General features: G+C 33.1%; 3 protein-coding genes across 5 annotated transcripts in view; 2 read left to right on the top strand and 1 right to left on the bottom strand.

Annotated features, from left to right (window-relative positions):
* The window catches only part of RhoGAP1A (Rho GTPase activating protein at 1A), a 62222-nt gene that overhangs the window by 20913 nt on the left and 21264 nt on the right, over window positions 1-20045 (bottom strand). For all 3 annotated transcript variants that reach the window (XR_015838029.1, XM_088265330.1, XM_088265329.1), the window contains one exon: window positions 1749-1862. Coding sequence is in view for 2 of the 3 variants with exons in the window: in XM_088265330.1 (XP_088121456.1) it covers window positions 1749-1862 (114 nt within the window). In the remaining variant the exon portion in view is untranslated. The remainder of the gene's footprint in view (window positions 1-1748; window positions 1863-20045) is intronic.
* LOC148306341 (uncharacterized) lies at window positions 11566-18744 on the top strand. Its single transcript, XM_088265332.1, has 3 exons — window positions 11566-11695; window positions 13883-13960; window positions 18320-18744. Exons 1-3 carry the CDS (start codon window positions 11626-11628, stop codon window positions 18547-18549), a joined length of 378 nt encoding a protein of 125 aa, XP_088121458.1. The 5' UTR covers window positions 11566-11625; the 3' UTR covers window positions 18550-18744.
* Window positions 15975-16603, top strand: LOC148306342 (uncharacterized; the record flags this gene model as incomplete). Its single annotated transcript, XM_088265300.1, has 1 exon — window positions 15975-16603. A coding segment is annotated over one exon (486 nt), but the record flags the coding sequence as incomplete, so codon positions are not given.

Below are 20045 nucleotides of genomic sequence, written 5' to 3'. Positions count from 1 at the left end.
AAATCATAATATCAATAAAATATTTTTTCTACTTCAAATAGTTGTAAATAAATGTAGACAAATCATAATATTAACAAAATTAGTTTTCTGCTACAAAAAGTTATAAGTAATTTTATTTTTATTTATAACCCTTATCCGCACCTAATGGTGCATAGGGCACTGCATCAAATTGACGCAGTGTTATCTTGATCTTTACTTACATGAAGGCAAGGTGATCACTCGTGCGCTTCAGGAACCAGTCCAGGGTAATATTAAATAAATATTAGTGTTAAATCACTAATATTTTTTTTCACCTCCCCCCCTGGGAATCGAACCCGGGACCTCCAGCACGGTAGCTAAACACGCTGACCATTACACCACGGAGGCGGACAGTATAAGTAATTTAGACAAATCGTAATATCAATAAAATCATTTTTCTACTTCAAAAAGTTGTAAATAATGTAGACAAATCATAAGATTTATAAAATTAGTTTTCTGCTACAAAAAGTTATAACTAATTTATATAAATCGTAATATCAATAAAATTATTATTCTACTTCAAAAAATAATGTAGACAAATCACAATACATATTAATAAAATCATTTTTCGAGTACAAAAAGTTATAAATAATTTAGACAAATCGTAATATCAATAAAATCATTTTTCTACTTCAAAAAGTTGTAAATAATGTAGACAAATCATAAGATTTATAAAATTAGTTTTCTGCCACAAAAAGTTATAACTAATTTATATAAATCGTAATATCAATAAAATCATTTTTCTACTTCAAAAAGTTGTAAATAATGTAGACAAATCATAATATTCATAAAATTAGTTTTCTGCTACAAAAAGTTATAACTAATTTATATAAATCGTAATATCAACAAAATTATTATTCTACTTCAAAAAATAATGTAGACAAATCATAATACATATTAATAAAATCATTTTTCGAGTACAAAAAGTTATAAATAATTTAGACAAATCGTAATATCAATAAAATAATTTTTCTACTTCAAAAAGTTGTAAATAATGTAGACAAATCATAAGATTTATAAAATTAGTTTTCTGCTACAAAAAGTTATAACTAATTTATATAAATCGTAATATCAATAAAATCATTTTTCTACTTCAAAAAGTTGTAAATAATGTAGACAAATCATAATATTCATAAAATTAGTTTTCTGCTACAAAAAGTTATAACTAATTTATATAAATCGTAATATCAACAAAATTATTATTCTACTTCAAAAAATAATGTAGACAAATCATAATACATATTAATAAAATCATTTTTCGAATACAAAAAGTTATAAATAATTTAGACAAATCGTAATATCAATAAAATCATTTTTCTACTTCAAAAAGTTGTAAATAATGTAGACAAATAATAATATTAATAAAATTAGTTTTCTGCTACAAAAAGTTATAACTAATTTATATAAATCGTAATATCAATAAAATTATTTTTCTACTTCAAAAAGTTGGAAATAATGTAGACAAATCATAATATTCATAAAATCATTTTTCGAATAAAAAAAGTTATATATAATTCTAATATATCATAATATCAACAAAATAATTTTTTTACTACAAAAAATTATAAATAATTTAGATAAGTCATTATATAAATAAAATCATTTTAAAACTAAGAGGCTCAACACAACTAAAATTATAAATTTTTATTAAGTAGAAATGTATAGATAATGTATTGAAAAAGTGTAACTACATAATATATTGAATAATAAATTTAAAAAAATTAAAAAACCTTTTCCATAACGTAGAGACATTCGACATAGACAGTTTCACTCTCTATGATGCTGGACACGATGCATCTGTGCATGGTGAGCCTCTCTGCCTCCACATTGTTGCCAGCACACTCCTGAGGGGAAAAGAAAAACATTAATTAAGATAATTAGGATAATAATAATAAAATAATAAAACCCTTATCCGCACCCCAATGGTGCATAGGGCACTGCGTCATATAAACGCAGAGTTATCTTGATCGTTTACACATGAAGGAAAGCTGATCAGCCCTCCGCTTCAGGTACCAGTCCAGGGTAATATTGAATAAATATTACAGTGAAAAAATCACATATTTATTTGATCCCCCTGGGAATCGAACCCGGGACCTCCAGAACGGTAGCCGAGCGTGCTGACCGTTACACTACGGAGGCGGACAAAACAATAGGATAACAAAAAATAATTATTCAGTAATTCAGTCATTGGTATTTATTCCCTCTGCCTACCCTTACGGAGAAGCGGCATGATGGTTAGTAAGTTAGTTAGACAGAAAAATCTAGAGAAAAAAGTGTAGACGAAAAAAAGCATTTTCGCAAAATTCGGCTATTTTGAGACAAAGTGGTGTGGCGTCCTATTCTCTGTGCCTACCCCTGCGGGGAAGCGGCAAAGTGAGAAATTACTTAATTAGTTTACGAATAAAAAGAAAAAAAAATACAATGCGTTCACCGACAAAAATATCTCAAGAAAAAAGTATAGACGAAAAAAATGGCTTTCGCAAAATTTGAAGTCGGAATTTTATTACCTACTTTGACACAGATTGCTGTGGCGTTATATTCTCTCCGCCTACTCTTGCAGTGAAACGGCGCGATGGTTTATTAATAAATAAGATTGTCCACCTCCGTAGTATAATGGTCAGCACGCTCGGCTACCGTTCTGGAGGTCCCGGGTTCGATTCCCAGGGGGGGGATCAATTATAGGTGATTTTTTCACTCAAACATTTATTCAATATTACCCTGGACTGGTACCTGAAGTAGAGGGCTGATCACCTTTCCTGCATGTGTTAACGATCAAGATAACACTGCGTTTATATGATGCAGTGCCCTACGCATCATTGGGGTGCGGGTAAGGGTATGATTGAAGATTATACATTATTTATAACATAAATGTGGAATTGTTTAATTGTTTTTTTTTTAACTATTTTTTGTAAATGTAATGTAATGTTTATTATTGTTAATGTAACTATTGTTTATTATATATTTTTTTTTATATGTAAGCTGTACAATTCCCGAATAAATAAAATAAATAAAAATAAAGATAACACATAAAAAAAAGAAAAATACAATGCGTTCACCGACAGAAATATCTCGAGAAAAAGTGTAGACGAAAAAAAATGGTTTTCGCAAAATTTGAAGTCGGAATTTTATTACCTACTTTGAGACAAATTGCTGTGGCGTTCTATTCTCCCTACCTACCCCTGTGGAGAAGCGGCATAGCGAGTAATTACTGAATTAGTACAAATAAAAAGAGAAAAAGTACAATGCGTTCACCGACAGAAAAATCCATAGAAAAAAAATATAGACGAAAAAAAAGCACTTTCGCACAATTCGGCTCCAACGTTTTATTGCCCACTTTGAGTGGTCTAGTCCAAGATTACCTTTTGTCAAAAAGGGGTCCTGTTATTCACGAAACGAAGAATTTGTCGCGTAAGTGAAAAAATAACCGGAATGTAAGGGCATTATCTACCGAGATAAGAGAAAAATTCCTCGGCTAAAACACATTGACGGTCCGACGTCGCCGAAAACGCATAGCAACTCGAAGAACTGCACAGTAATGAGAATAATTCTTCATTTTTTTTAACCCTAGATTACGGGACATTCGTAAAATTTACGACGGGCATCCAATCTGTGGGGAGCACCGAGGCTCACTCTCACTCACTCTTTTCAAAAACGTCATAAATAAAAAAAAATCGTCAATTTTCAGTTGAGCATGTTTTACTATATCCCAGATAAAGAGGCACATTTTTAACTTAATATTTACCCGCTACAGGACATAAATGTTGTTTTTGCATTTTGAAGAAAAGGTATTGTTTAATTATTTTTTTAAATAAAGTAAATATTGTTCTAATGGAGAAAAAACCTTCAGGTTTTACCTAAAAATATCTGTTGCCCAGTAAAAAGTTCAATAAGTGGCTTGATATTTATTTTTAATACATTGTGTTATATTTTTAAACTTTAAAAACGTTCTCCTGAAAAATCAAGTTTTGTGATTTATGACGTTCTTGAAAGGAGTGAGCGACATGTAAAGAATGTAGTGACAACTAACATGCATTTATATATTAAATGTTAAATCAAACACTGATTTTTTTAGTCTACTAAGTTGTATTTTATTGTTTAAAAAAAAAACATAAAAATCTTTTATTACTGCACATATTAAAAATATTACTTAAGTATCTGGAATTGTTTAGCTATATAAGGAACGTCAGTGCATTTAATCTTCGCATTCGTTTGAAAATGCCACAACTAGGCGAAACAATTGTCACAGAATTGATTTTTATGTGTTTTTTTTAAACAATAAAATACAACTTATAATAATAAAACCCTTTTCCGCACCCCAATGGTGCATAGGGCACTGCATCATATAAACGCAGTGTTATCTTGATCGTTTTTTTTACACACGAAGGAAAGCTGATCAGCCCTCCGCTTCAGGTACCAACCAGTCCAGGGTAATATTGAATCAATATTTTAGTAAAAAAAATCACTTATATTTATTTAACCCCTCTGGGAATCGAACCCGGGACCTCCAGAATGGTAGCCGAGCGTGCTGGCCATTACACTGCGGAGGCGGACAAATACAACTTAGTAGACTCAAAAAAAATTATTTAACAATTAATACATAAATTAAAATGGAGTTCTACAAATTAAACGCCAAATCTATAAATAACTAGGATGTATCTTTATTTTTATCCCGACATTTTATGTTTGTATTATATATCGTCCGCCTCCGTGGTGCAATGGTCAGCGTGTTTAGCTACCGTGCTGGAGGTCCCGGGTTCGATTCCCAGGGGGGTGAAAATAAATATTAGTGATTTTTACGCTGCAATATTTATTTAATATTACCCTGGACTGGTTCCTGAAGCGCAAGAGTGATCACCTTGCCTTCATGTAAGTAATGATCAAGATAACACTGCGTCAATTTGATGCAGTGCCCTATGCACCATTGGGTGCGGATAAGGGTTATAAGTAAGTAAATAATTATATATAAAGTTCTCAAAAAAACATGTTACACTTTTACTTTTTAGATGTTTTTAGTAAAATGTGAATTTTTCTTATAGTCGTTCATCTATAGTCCCGTATTGAGGTACATTGAAACAAGTGCCGTGGTCTAGGATTATTATTTTTTTTTTAAATCTTAGTGACGGTAGTGATACTTATTCAGTGCAATTCAAATTTAAAATGGATACATATTGCACAAGATAGTCACAAAGTGACTGCTGAATCAATTAACGAAGATAAATATCACAATTTGATTCGCCCCGTGACAATTCACTCAAGAGCGCAAAATTCAACATGTCAACAAAATCACAATTAATATTATGACGTGTCTTTGAATAATTACTGCAGTAAAACCTCGATATGACGGACCTCTATTTAACGAAAATCGGATATAACTGACAAAAATCCGGTAGAATGTAAAAAAATTAAAAACGTCCTGTTAAGACCTATTATTCATTAAGTCGCAACATAATTTTTTTTAAATCCAGGTGACATTTTACGTAATTTTCGCGTGGAAAATATAAATTTTTCTTCGAAATAATTATTTGGTTTTGAAAAGAAAAGTTCAAAAAAATTATAAAAATATTTTTTCTTTACATACTTATTCTTAAAAACAAAACAAAAAAATCCAATACACATTTACATTACAAAATACATTCATTAAAAAAATCGGGCGTGGAAAGACGTGTTACCTCTACGGCAGTCGGCCGCGTCGATATCAAACAGCAACTTCACTTCACGAAGAGTGTCCTAAGACAAAATAGATAGAATTTGTTTGTGTTTTGTATTGTTTATTTATATCTAAATACAGTATCATTTTTTTTATTAAAATTATTTTAAACCTCTTTTATACAACGGACTTAAGGTTTTAACGGATACCGCCCAGCCCCTTATTAGTCCGTCATATCGAGGTTTTACTGTATTGTTAAATTTTGAAGCGAAGACAAACATCGCCGACATATCTGATGTAAACAAATTGTTTATTTATATCTAAATACAGTATTCATATTTTCAAAAAAATATATTATAAACCTATTTTTATATTGTCCGCCTCCGTAGTGTAATGGTCAGCACGTTCGGCTACCGTTCTGGAGGTCCCGGGTTCGATTCCCAGGGGGGGAGGTAAAATAAATAAAAGTGATTTTTTCACTCTAATATTAATTCAATATTACCCTGGACTGGTACCTGAAGCGGAGGGCTAATCACTTTTCCTTTATGTGTGAACGATCAAGATAACACTGCGTTATATGACGCAGTGCCCTATGCACCATTGGGGTACGGATAAGGGTTTTGTTATTATTTATTATTATTTTTATATGATATATTAAGTGATTTTTTCACTCTAATATTTATTTAATATTACCGTGGACTGGTACCTGATGCGGAGGGCTGATCACATTTTCTTCATGTGTAAACGATCAAGATAACACTGCGTTATATAATGCAGTGCCCTATGCACCATTGGGGTGCGGATAAGGGTTTTATTATTTTTTATTATTATTTTTCTATAACGGATTTTCAGCTTTAATGGACACCTCCCAGCCCCTTATTAGTCCGTCATATCGAGGTTTAACTGTATTGTTAAATTTCAAAGCGAGGACAAACATCACCGACATATCTGATGTAAAAATTAAGATTTTAGGAATCTTCGACGTCGACATACAGCTACGTCAACATCGGACCGTATCAACAGTCGTCATTTAAGGCAATATTTACATAATAATGCCACATTCGAATATACAGAGCATACAAACATAACAGAAGACCGATAAAACATCTAAGTCAATTTGTCATACATACGTTTGGCGTTGCGATATGCCCATTATTTGGAGTCATCGCATTTTCTAACGACTTTGCACGGAAGGTTATGACGTAGGTTTTTGTTATCAACCCTAATTCGTGCGACAGCAGTGTTGAAAGCGATCGTCAAATATCGCACGAAAATGTTTATTCAACAAAATGAGAAATATGTATGAAATATCGCTCACTCCTTTCAAGAACGTCATAAATAAAAAATCGTTAATTTTCAGTTGTGCATGTTATCGGAATGCTCAGAGAATGTACTATATCCCAGCAAGAGAGGCATATTTTTAACTTAGTATTTACCCGCTATAGGGCAGAAAATGTTGTTTTTGCATTTTGAAGAAAAGGTATTGTATAATTATATTTTCAAATATGCTAAATATTTTTTAAATGGAGAAAAAACCTTCAGGTTTTACCTAAAAAGATCTGTTGCACGGTAAAAAGTTCAATAAGTGGCTTGATATTTATTTTTAATACATTGTATTATATTTTTAAACTTTAAAAACGTTCTCCTGAAAAATCAAGTTTTTTTTATTTATGACGTTCTTGAAAGGAGTGAGCGATATCTCGTAGTCGTACAGGAGAAAGTGACCAACTAACAAAACGTAAAATGTTCAGGAGGGCCATCTAAGTCACTTTTGCTTGGCAAGAAAATAAACATCAATGCAATTAGTCATTTTTAACAAGTCAATATAATATACTTAAAAGATTAAATCCATAGACATCAACTAATAGAGCCGCCAATAATTTAGCAATGTTACCAATATTAAAATAACTCCATCGTTTCTGTGACGACATTCATTGCCAACTTACGAAAATAACGTTTTTTCGAAGGCGAATTTTCCACAAGAAAATGATTAGTGAAATTATTAATTATATCGGTCATAAACACAAAACGAGTCTAATACAATCCTTTATAGGTTGAGTATGTTAAATTAGATATTCCTCCCGTCTGACAAAGATCCATTTCAACGTCACTAACGTACTTTGTTAAGTACAACAATCGTTTTCAACATCACTATACAAAATGGGGTTTTACAAAAAAAATATAAAAATACAATAATAATAATAATAATAAAAGACCATTACACTACGGAGGCTATTAAATATTAGCTAAATTTTCTTTATTTGTGAAAAATATTCACTAATCGGAGCTTTAGAAACGTGCACGCAAAACAATTTCCCAGGACGTCCGTATGTAAAATACACTTGAGTCATCGTCGGTATATTGACGAATCGCGCTTTTAGCAAGCATACCAGGGTCGATATATCGATTCTCAGCATTCTAAGGGTTAACCCTTTCCTCTCTGCCCATTTTTTCTCATAACTGATCAGCTACTCTGATCAAAAAAATGCGATGTTTTTCCACCATTTCAATAAATTTTTTGGCTCCCTAATTTTGGGACACTCTGTCTGGCAATTCGTATGACCATGTCAATTAATATTAAGTGTATTTATCTGAAATATTTTTTGGTAGAATATACTTGGGTGATAGAGAAATCAGTGATTAAAGTTATACCTGCGCCGGGCCAGACATTGTGGCCCACGGAGCTGCCTACTAGAATCATACGGGCCAGAATGTCCGGCCTACAGAGTGGCAAGAGTGAAATAAAAAGAGCAATGTCTAAGACTCCTTGCTTTGCATCCTAACAGACAGTGTGTTAAGATTTTTTTAAGATTTTCGAGAAATACAAATGTTCATTAAGGGGACTGACCATTTAGTATTACAGATATCCAAGGTACTTTAGCGGTCGACCGGCGGATAAGCGTGAAGTAATACATCATTACTATGACATAGGGATGACGGTATCTTTCAGTTTCCAGACTGGGATGACCACACAACGGAATTCGCTCGATTCGGTTCGATTCCCAGGAGGGTGAGTCTTATCAATATAAGTGATTTTTCACTCTGATATTTATTCAATATTACCCTGGACTGGTGACTGGAGCGGAGAGCTGATCACCTTTTCTCCATGTGTTAACGATCAAGATAACACTGCGGTTATATGATGCAGTGCCCTATGCATCATTAGTTAGAAGAATATATATATATATATTTATTATAGATCAAAATAAATAAGGGTGATTTTCACTCTCGCATTTATATAATATCACCCTGGACTGGTACAAGAGGCGCAGGGCTGATCACCTTGCCTTCATGCAATTAACGGTCGCGATAACACTGCGTCACTACGATGCAGTGCCCTATGCACCACCGGATATGAATATTATATATATATATATATATATATATATATATATATATATATATATATATGTGTATTTATGTATATATATATATATATATATATATATATATATATATATATATATATATATATGTATATATGTATATATATATATATATATATATATATATATATATATATATATATATATATAATATATATAAATGTATGTATTTCTTGATTTGGCGTTTAATTTGTAGAGCTCCATTTTAATTTATATATTAATTTTTAAATCAAACACAGATTTTTACTAAGACTTAGAATTGTATAGCTACATAAGGACCGTCAGTCCATTTAAACTTTACATTCGTTTTAAAATGCCATAACTAGAAGAAACAATTGTCACAATATTATTTTTTTATGTGTTTTTGTTAATAAAATACAGCTTAGTAGAGTCAAAAAAATCTGTGTTTGATTAATAAATTAATACATAAATACAAATGTATGTGCATGTGTCATGTGTAAATTAATGTGTGTATTAATTAATTTACATTACAATAGTCGATTACTACGCATAATTTTCGCTAATCAATTAGCAGAGGAAAAATACGAAAACAGAAAATGCGCGCGGTATTAATCAGCCCCCATATAACGCGTACATTGTACGAAATTGATTCATCCGTCATACCGACTCAACAACGCCGGAGAACACCTGAAGATTGACTTCCTTGGGCGCTAGTACATGGCACCACACGTTTGCGCAGAACATCCAAGACGCATACATTAGCGATGCGCGTATTGACTTAGGTGTTCTCTCAAAAGAGCGCTGGAAACCAAACAGGCTGTTTCCTCTTTATCCACTCTGCCATTAGTAATCGGATTTATAAGTAATTCTTTTCAAAATCGTGCGATTAATACGTATTACACATGTATAAAGATTTGCAGTATTGTATAGCGAGTACTTACTAAAAATCTGACCTATACGTAGACCCATATGACCATAATATTTGAGAGAGAGGAAAAATAATGTACGTTGGATTTTTGTTTGTTTTTTTGCATACATGTATATCTAAATAAAAGAGTCTCTGGTAAATAAAAGCTTTCGAAATCCGATCATAGATGTGTTTTGTGAAATAAATCACGGAACGTCATGAGATTGATCATATATCGCTCACTCCTTTCAACAACGTCACATATATATATATATTTTTTAAATGATTTTTCAGGAGATCATTTTTAAAGTTTAAAAATATAATTGAATGTATTAAAAATAATTATCAAGCCACTTTTTGAACTTTTAACAGTGTAAACAGATCTTTTTAGGTAAAACCTGAATGTTTTTTCTCCATTTGAAAAATATTTAGTAAATTTAAAAAAATAATTAAACAATACCTTTTCTTCAAAATGCAAAAACAACATTTTGTGCCCTGTAGCGGGTAAATATTAAGTTAAAAATATGCCGCTTTTGCTGGGATATTGTAAATTTTCTGGGCATTCCGAAAACATGCACAACTGAAAATTGACGATTTTTTATTTATGACGTTGTTGAAAGGAGTGAGCGATATGTATGACATGAAATTGATCATATATCATATATTGATCATTTATGACAAAACTTGAGTGTGGTTGTCAATCATGGAAAGTATAGTGATTTTTATATTTAAGTTTTACTTTGTAAATGTGTGTGTGTGTCGGGTTGTGGTCCCGTGGTTAGTGTCGCGGACTCTTAAGTCAGAATTTCTCGGTTCGAATTCACTCTACCACAATTTGATACCTATTTCTAATAATGAGCCGCTACGGGTCACAGAAATAGTATGAAATTGGAATATTTGCGTAAATAATAAAAACACAAATATTTCTCTTTATTTTAATTTTTAAAAAATATCACTATTTCTTAATATCTATTGGGACACTTTTTTTTCGATGCATTCCGCATCATTTTCAAACACCACATTTTGAAATATGGAATTTGAAAATGATGCGGAATGTATCGAAACACGTGTCACAATAGAGTTTAAGAAATAGTGATATTTACCGAGTAAAACTTAAACTCCCGTTCTGGAGGTCCCGGGTTCGATTCCCAAGGGGGGTAAAATAAATATAAGTGATTTTTTCACTATCAAATTTATTCAATATTACCCTGGACTGGTACCTGAAGCGGAGGGCTGATCACCTTTCCTTCATATGTAAAATGATCAAGATAACACTGCATTTATATGACGCAGTGCCCTATGCACCATTGGAGTGCGGATAAGGGTTTTATTATTATTTTTTTATAAAACTTAAATTAAAAATGAATAGATATTACTGCAAAGTGACTGCTGAATCAAATAGAGAAACAACGGTGAATGTCACACATGTGTAAAGTGATCACTTAATCAGACTATGAGAGGTAAATGATTCTTCTTTGGCAGAGAACGTTCCTCGGCATTTTAACTGCGGTTTTATTATTTTTATTTGTTAATTATTTTTTTTTGTAAATTGGGTCGTGAAACGTGGTCACCCTATGCACGTTACGTACGCGGCCCGTCCGGGACCTCTTTCGTTATAAAACCCGACCGGGGAGAGCACGCCAGCCACTCGCAACAGCCACTCGCCCCAGTTACTTCGACCCAGTGCAGTGATCAACAATACAAGCATGAAGGGTCTGTTCCTAGTCGTCCTCTTGACAGTCGTGGCAGCTGCAGTCGCTACACCAGCGACGAGGCGTAAGTGCAATTTGTTTTTTAAACTTTCACAAAAAAAAAATCCGACACCTTTTTTTATTATTTTTTTTAAATTAATTTTATCATGAAGTATGGGAATGTTGAAAGTTGAAGTCCTTTAAAGGACTAAATGTTTTACAAACATGCAACAGAGGACTTAAATTTGATTACTTAGAAGTATTAGAATTTAAAAAAAGCAATTAATAATAATTTACAACTAATAAATACACAAGTAAACCATTTTTCTAAAAGTCCTTCCGAAACTAGTCGTCATAATAAAACAAACTCAAGTGGTAAAAAAACAAGTGTTTTTCTTTTACAACTATGAGAATGTTGAAATACATTTTTTGTTTTTTTTTTAATTGCCTAACGTCCAAGTGACTCTGAAATCTATATACGGCTTATGCAACACCGCTTATCGTGGCACAACTTAGACTTCATAATACTATCATACATACTTTATAAGTTTTATAGCCTATTTCTACTCATGAGTGCATTTACTCTTTATGTCTAAAGTTTCTATAGTTTCATGTAATTTATTACTGAATATTCAGTACAGACATAAGGGGGAATTTTGTATATCGCTCACTCCTTTCAAGAACGTCATAAATCAAAAATCGACAATTTTCAGTTGTGCATGTTTTCAGAATGCCCAGAAAATGTACTATATCCCAGCAAAAGTGGCATATTTTTAACTTAATATTTACCAGCTACAGGGCAGGAAGTGTTGTTTTTGCATTTTGAAGAAAAGGTATTGTTTAATTTTTTTTTTTAATATACTTAATATTTTTCAAATGGAGAAAAAACCTTCAGGTTGTACCTAAAAAGATCTGTTGCACAGTAAAAAGTTCAATAAGTGGCTTGATATTTATTTTTAATACATTGTATTATATTTTAAAACTTTAAAAACATTCTCCTGAAAAATCAAGTTTTTTGATTTATGACGTTCTTGAAAGGAGTGAGCGATATATAAATAATGGTTGCTTTGGATTTTCGCTTGCATTTATTTCATCAGTTTTTTTCCCACACATGTAAATAGTTCTATATTTTTTATTTCAATTTTGTTGTTTAACCCTGTCACTTTTCATTATTTCCTTTGTACTTATATAGCAGAAAAATATGACCAAGTGCATTTTGCACAAAAACGTGATCATTGCCTATTTGATATCCTACTGGCTTGATATTGCCCTGAAAAAATCCCAAAGGATTTTAAACTTGAAAGTATAATACATTGACTTGTTAAAAATGACTAACTGCACTGATGTTTATTTTCTTGCCAAGCAACAGTGACTTAAATGGCCCTCCTGAACATTTTACGTCTTGTCAGTTGGTCACTTTCTCCTGTACGACTACGATATAATACCCAAATATTCGTTTTTAATAATAATAATAGTAATAATAAAACTAATATTTATTTTACTAATAATATAAATAATAATAAAAGCAGTAATTTTGGATAATTTATACTGCACCTTTTTTAAAATTACTACTTCAAGGGCGTTTCTTACATTCAAAAATATGAAACGTTTTTCTTTTGTACTGACATTTTTTGGTGGAACTGCATTCTATACAATAAAATAAAACTATTGCTTTTATATATTTTATTTGACCAGTAAACGGGTTTTCTCGTAACCGACATCATCAGACTGGTGTCTGACATGTGTGATGATGTCGGTACGACGAAACCCGCTCACTGCTCAAATAAAATATATGAATTAATAAAAGTTAAATCAAACGCTGATTTTTATTATTGTTTTTTTTTTAGTTGTATTTTATTGTAAAAAAAAACAGAAAAATCAATTTTATGACAATTGTTTTGACTAGTTATGGCATTTTCAAACGAATATTTTTGACACTTTGAAAATACAGCTTAGTAGACTCAAAAAAAACAGTATTTGATTTAACATTTGATGCATAAATTCAAATGGAGTTCTACAAATTAAACGCCAAATTAAATAAATAAAATACATGTGAAATAAACTATATAAGTAGATGTTATTTTATTATATAAAATGCAGTTCCATCTAGAAATGTCAGTACAAAATTTAATAAATCACTTTTTTTTATCATAATATTGATTCGGAATAGCGGAATTCTGCACTACTTTACGAGTGCTTTTAATTTTCTATCGCTAATTATTTAGTACTATATTTTTGCCGTGGGGATATCCATCCCTTTTTATGATTGTAGTTCCAGATAGTCCAGATAATCCGGACAAACCCGACCGTCCAGTTTCACCCTTCCTTTCCCGTCTTAGAGAATTTTTCCGTAAGTAAATCCGTAAGTGCGTCTCGACGTGATACCCACATGATACATGCGTGCACGCGCACTGCACACACATGCACTAACGAAAAAAGTGCATTAAAAAAAGACTTACTAGAAAAAATACCACATTTCTCAAAAACGACGCATTCAACATTACAAGATAATGAATTGCTCAATTTATATACATATATTCAACATCAAACCATTATCCGCACCCCAATGGTGGATAGGGCACTGCATCATATAAACGCAGTGTTATCTTGATCGTTAACACACGAAGGAACATTTTTCTGGTGTAAAAATTAAGCTAATTATTTTCAGCGCGTATGTAGGCAAATTTGAAAGGAAATTGATAAATAAAATTTGTTTTAAGTGTCAATTTCCCATATTACACATCTGGATCATAGAATGTAGCATTCAATATTTATATTTTAAAACATTTTTATCAGTGAATAAATATGAATCAGGAAATTATGACAGGAATAAGAAATAATTTCAAGTTCATATGATAATAATAGAAAAATTAGTTTTATTAACTGATTTTAAAATAAGTAAATTAGCCTTTTTATAGTTGGCTATGAATATTATAAAACCACCATTGTAAAGTTAACCTACGCGGATCTACTAGGGGGATTTGAAATCCCCATGAAACAATGTTTCACATCTAACTAATTCAAAGAAATTCAATCATATTATATCTTTATAATAATACTTACAAATACTCTGGCATTTTTTGTTTTAAAATACATATTCCAAACGTGCGATCTTCAATTTATTGTTTTGATCAATATTCCCGCAAATCTATAGATACGCGATCCAATGGTCGAACGGTCCGCTTCACCGCATGTTATTCATGTTTACCCGAGATTTTTTATTTATTTCACTCCAACAACTGCGCGCCACAACTGCGTGGAAGCGAGACAGCAATTATGAACTATATTCTTCAGATCATTCATGCTACGATTGCAGTCGATCTGTGAACGTGCTACTAATACATACAATATTCCTAGGAATAAGACTGGGGTATTTCGGACTTCGTAATTTTTAGATACCTCAAAGGTTAAATAATAAATATCCACTTATTTTCGATTGTACAATATTTTCGATCTAAATAACCGGAAACTCGTCAAATTTGACATATATTCAAACGCTATTTCCGGAAAAAAATGTGAAATTTATGTCATTGGAAATACCCACACTTCCTCTCACCCGATGCAAAAAATACCATATATTCACCCTACCAAATTCCTCAACACCTCATAACAATTTGTACAATTATATTTGTTGTAAGAGATGATAAATGTAATTTTAAAACATAACAATTCAACTCTTATGTTTATATTTTTTTGTTGTTTTTATTATGCTTGCTTATACTTCATGCTTCAAACGCATTGAAAAGATTGTCTAATGTAGAATGTAAATAAGTGCTTAAATTTATATTCTCCACCAGCAAAAACAACTAGAAAATTACTCACACAAATTTATCAAAAACCATTTGAATATTATAATATAATTATACACACGTATAAGACCAATTTTGAGTTTATCCATGTAAACACGGCTAGTTTCGAGAACAACGGATGTTCTCGAAACTAGCCGTGTTTACGTTAATAAACTCAAATCTGATCTTATAATAAGTATTTTTTCTCAAGTGTCGTCTCTTTGTTTTACAGAGCAACACGAGTATTTTGAGTCTAATATTACAAAAGTATTTATTATTATTTTTAACTTGTAACATGTCAATAGAGAATAAAACTTAAGCTTTGATATACACGTGTGACCTAAATTTCTGAAAATATGGTTTAAGAAGAGAATTTAGAAGGTAAAACTGTTTCCGTGTGAATTTTTACGACTGTAGAATCCTTTTAGTATATTTTGGTGCGATATTTTACAAAAAAGTGATTATAAAATAAAAAATTGTTATATCCAATATTTAAAACAGTTTGGATGATTTATGAAGACATCCCAAATTTTCTTTTAAGTGATTTACGCTTATTAGACAATCTCTGCAATGTAAAAATCACTGCAAACTCATGTTACACAACTCATTCATCCATTTTTCACCTCAGACGTAGAAACGGTGGAAGGAAAGGGTTATCTGAGTTCATTCTGGGAATGGATAACCTATCCCTTCTGGGGAGCAGATGAGGAACCGCTGGTCGAGCCACCCCAAACCATCACGATAATAACCCCTCTCATTGTACAAAACCAAACGCAACAAGACCAAAAGAAGCCGGACCAGGTAGACGCACAGAAACCGGCGGACGCCAAGCCGAAGGCCGCCCGCCTAGAGGCCGGCGCGGAGCCGAAGGGGGTCCGCCTAGAGGCCGCGGAACCGAAGGTAACTGTTTCTTGTAACGACCAGACTTGCACGACGGTCGCCTGCCCGGCGGACGGCGGCGAGTGCGTTAGGAAGACTTGCAACATATACGACACCAATATGAAGGGGGAGTGCCAGCAGTTTGCGCATCTTCAGATGTCCACGACGCTCGGAGATGCCTGACTTGGGAACCATCGCCCCATCCAGCTAGGTAGCATTCATTCATTCATTCATCCACTTTTGCCTGTTGTAACAGTACTTCGACCCTGATGAAGGATACTGCATAGCGATCCAAAACACTGTCGGGAAGTGCTAAAGATACACAGCATAATAACACCAATATACCATACGTGAAACATAAACTAACTAACTAACCATCATGCCACTTCCCCGCAGGGGTAGACAAAGAGAACAGAACGCCATACCACTTTGTCTTCGCAAACTCCTCATACATCCCCGCTGATTATTCTGACTTGACCACCTTCAAGTGTTTAACATACTTGATAATGAAAAAAATTGCTAGGTGTTCCTGCGCTCCTATTTTCAACTACATTCGCCTCATAAATTTGTTTTTCCGTTCTTACCTCGCTCATTGGTTTCACATGTCCAAACCATCCCAACACGCTTTTTTTTTTAATTTTATCGATAATGCTTATCTCAGCTTTGCATTAGAACAGTAAAATAAATTTATAGAGCGAATGTACTTGGAAATAAAACCAGAGTAAGACCGAGGAAAACTTGGAAAAATCAAGTACTTGAAATACTTGATCTGATAATGCATGATGTTAGTTAATAAGTTAGTTTTTTTTTATAATTGTTATTAATTTTATAATTGATGTAATACTGTCGCATCTTCATAAGTTCTAATTGTTCACAGGTGCCGAGAACATGATAGAAAAAAGATAAAGTATCGAAGAGATCATCCATCATCCAATACATACATGCTTACTAACAATGGCTCACCACACACATCCAAAATCGCCCAACATCCAACCATTCGCTGATCATCATCACCATCGAAGGCTTTCACCCGCATTCCCGGATCTGATACAGGAGCATCTAGGCTTCTTGAAAGACCAAGCTTGCAACGCAATTGTTTTATGTACTAAATAACAGGAATCATAAGAAAATGTGTAACAAAATTGTATGCCGATTTTACTGTGAACTTACATTTAATACCTTTCACTGTCACTGACAATCTAAATAAATACAAATTTGTAAAACTAGAAGTGCCCCAATGTTGGCAGTGAAAGATCAATTGGTAAGTTCAATTAGTTAGCTAGATCCGATTCTAACCTGACATTGGCCTGAACACAGACGCCTCCACAATCCCGACCAGCACAGCAGACAAACATGGTACAGTGCCAAGGCGTTTGAAAGAAATGTTCATCGTATTTCAAATTCAACCATTATTCATCGACATTCTATTACGGATCCCTTTCACAAGTTCCTTGTAATCTGTACCTATCATAATCCTAACAAACGACGGAGAGAGAAAAAACAACCCAACTCACAACCTAGCACAAAGTTCAAAGACACAATGTAGCCACTTACATGAAGAAAACACCCTCATGATGCAGCACTCATCATTTAGTACATCACAAGCACATTGTCTGTTCTATCAGCCATTCATCCACACCGCACACTTCATCATTTGAAGTCCTATTTAAAAGTTCGTTCTTCCGATCCCAGAGAAGCGGCAATAGCAAAGACCCAAGACCCAACTTACATAAAGAAAATACCTTCATGATGCAGCACTCATCATTTAGTACATCACAAGCACATCGTCTGTTCCATCAGCCATTCATCCACACCGCACACTTCATCATCTGAAGCCCTATTTAAAAGTTCGTTCTTCCGATCCCAGAGAAGCGGCAATAGCAAAGACCCAAGACCCAACTTACATAAAGAAAATACCTTCATGATGCAGCACTCATCATTTAGTACATCACAAGCACATCGTCTGTTCCATCAGTCATTCATCCACACCGCACACTTCATCATTCGAAGCCCTATTTAAAAGTGTATTCTTCCGATCCCAGAGAAGCGCCAGGCCCCGCTGAGCCCCCAAGACCTGATCGCCAACCTGCCCAAGGTGGCCGTGGACGGAGCGACCTTCGGCAACGGCATGAGCAGCAGCACCAGCTGCAACGGGCAGATCTGCATCCGCAAGGAGTGCATGGGCGGAGTGTGCATCAAGAAGAAGTGCGACCTCAACTCCATGAACTGCGTGGACTTCACGCCCGAGGAGCTCGCCGCCCTGGGACCTTGAACATCCCGAGGAGGAGCCCTACCCATCCCTACCGACCAAACTGCTTATAGATATATCGTAACTTACTTATAATCATTATACGCCCGATGTAAAGGAAAAAAGAAGAAAAAAAAGAATGACAACATTGTATATTTTATCAACATACAAAATTATTAGAATATTTATATAGATTAAAGGAAACTTGTATCATAATAATGCCGTTTTATTTTAACCCTTTGACTGATGAGTTTTAGTGAAGATTTTGAAGATAGTGTGTCGGGTTGTGGTCCCGTGGTTAGTGTCGCGGACTCTTAAGTCAGAGTTTCTCGGTTCGAACCCACTCTACCACAATTTGATACCTATTTCTAATAATGAGCCGCTCAGGCGCACAGAAATAGTATGAAATTGAAATATTTGTGTAAATAATAAAAACACAAATATTTCTCTTCCTTAAAAAAAAAAATTTGGAAAAAGAGCAAGTTGGTTTTTATTTAAGATAATGAAATAATACAATATTGCAATAACAATATTTTACAGTTTTTATGATTTTTTTAAAGATTTTATTGAATGTCTAGTCCTTTCTGTCCCCAGTTTCAAAAAAAATCCAAAGACAGTTACACATTCCAACGGGCAAAAATTAATTTGTCCTCTGCTCCACATACAATTATAATACATAGGAGTGAAATACAAATGTGGGCTTGCATTTTAGATTGGTAATATTATTTTTTGACATCTCATCAAAGATGAAGAAGAATATTGAAGTTTGGGCATTTACGGGGCTGACGACCGTCATAGGCTGGTTTAAGTGATCACTTTACACACGTGTAACATTCACCAATTCTACCCAATATTGACAACCACACTACTCAAATTTTTGGAAGTTCTATATATTTTTGGAAGTTCCATATTGTTTCTGTAAGCTTGTTGTGTTCTCATCTAATTGATGAAAAACATTTAAACAATTTGTATTCCACTGAATTTCATTTATTGTGTTATGTTTTTCATTGTTTGTGAACCATAAATAAATCAAATCAAATAAAATAAACAAATTTTGAAACATTATTCTTGACTCACTAGAACTTCACTAGAGACATCTATTGGTTAGATGAAAAGAAGCTTTTTGTTGAGCAGAAACTCTTTTATTTTGTGAACAAGTATTTGGACACACTCAAAATGTTGTAAATTAACTTGATAATACTAATGATAAAAAAATTTTGAATGATATTGGAAATGGGACCTACGAGGAGAAAATCAATGTCAAATGAGATTCAAAATGGACCAATAAGGGAGTTTTTAAGTATAATACTTTTAAAACTGATACACTAAGATACACAAAAGTTTTTCATCAAGTATTTCCAGCCTAATAGCTCCATTATAATTTACTAGTATCGCCGTTACTACATTTAAGCTCTTTGATTGCCGGGGTTTCCGTACCAGGTAAAAGCAAATCCTCAAAGGCCCATTTTATAATAAAGGCCCATTTTGTAATAAAAGCCTATTTTACAATAAAGGCCCTT

The sequence above is a fragment of the Brachycentrus maculatus genome, unplaced genomic scaffold (genome assembly GCF_059751285.1).
Source record: "Brachycentrus maculatus isolate JH-2025_06_01 unplaced genomic scaffold, ASM5975128v1 h1tg000244l, whole genome shotgun sequence".
NCBI classification, from domain to species: Eukaryota; Metazoa; Arthropoda; class Insecta; order Trichoptera; family Brachycentridae; genus Brachycentrus; species Brachycentrus maculatus.
The sequence above is the reverse complement of the archived record's forward strand: the minus strand, read 5'-3'. Positions and strand labels throughout refer to the sequence as shown.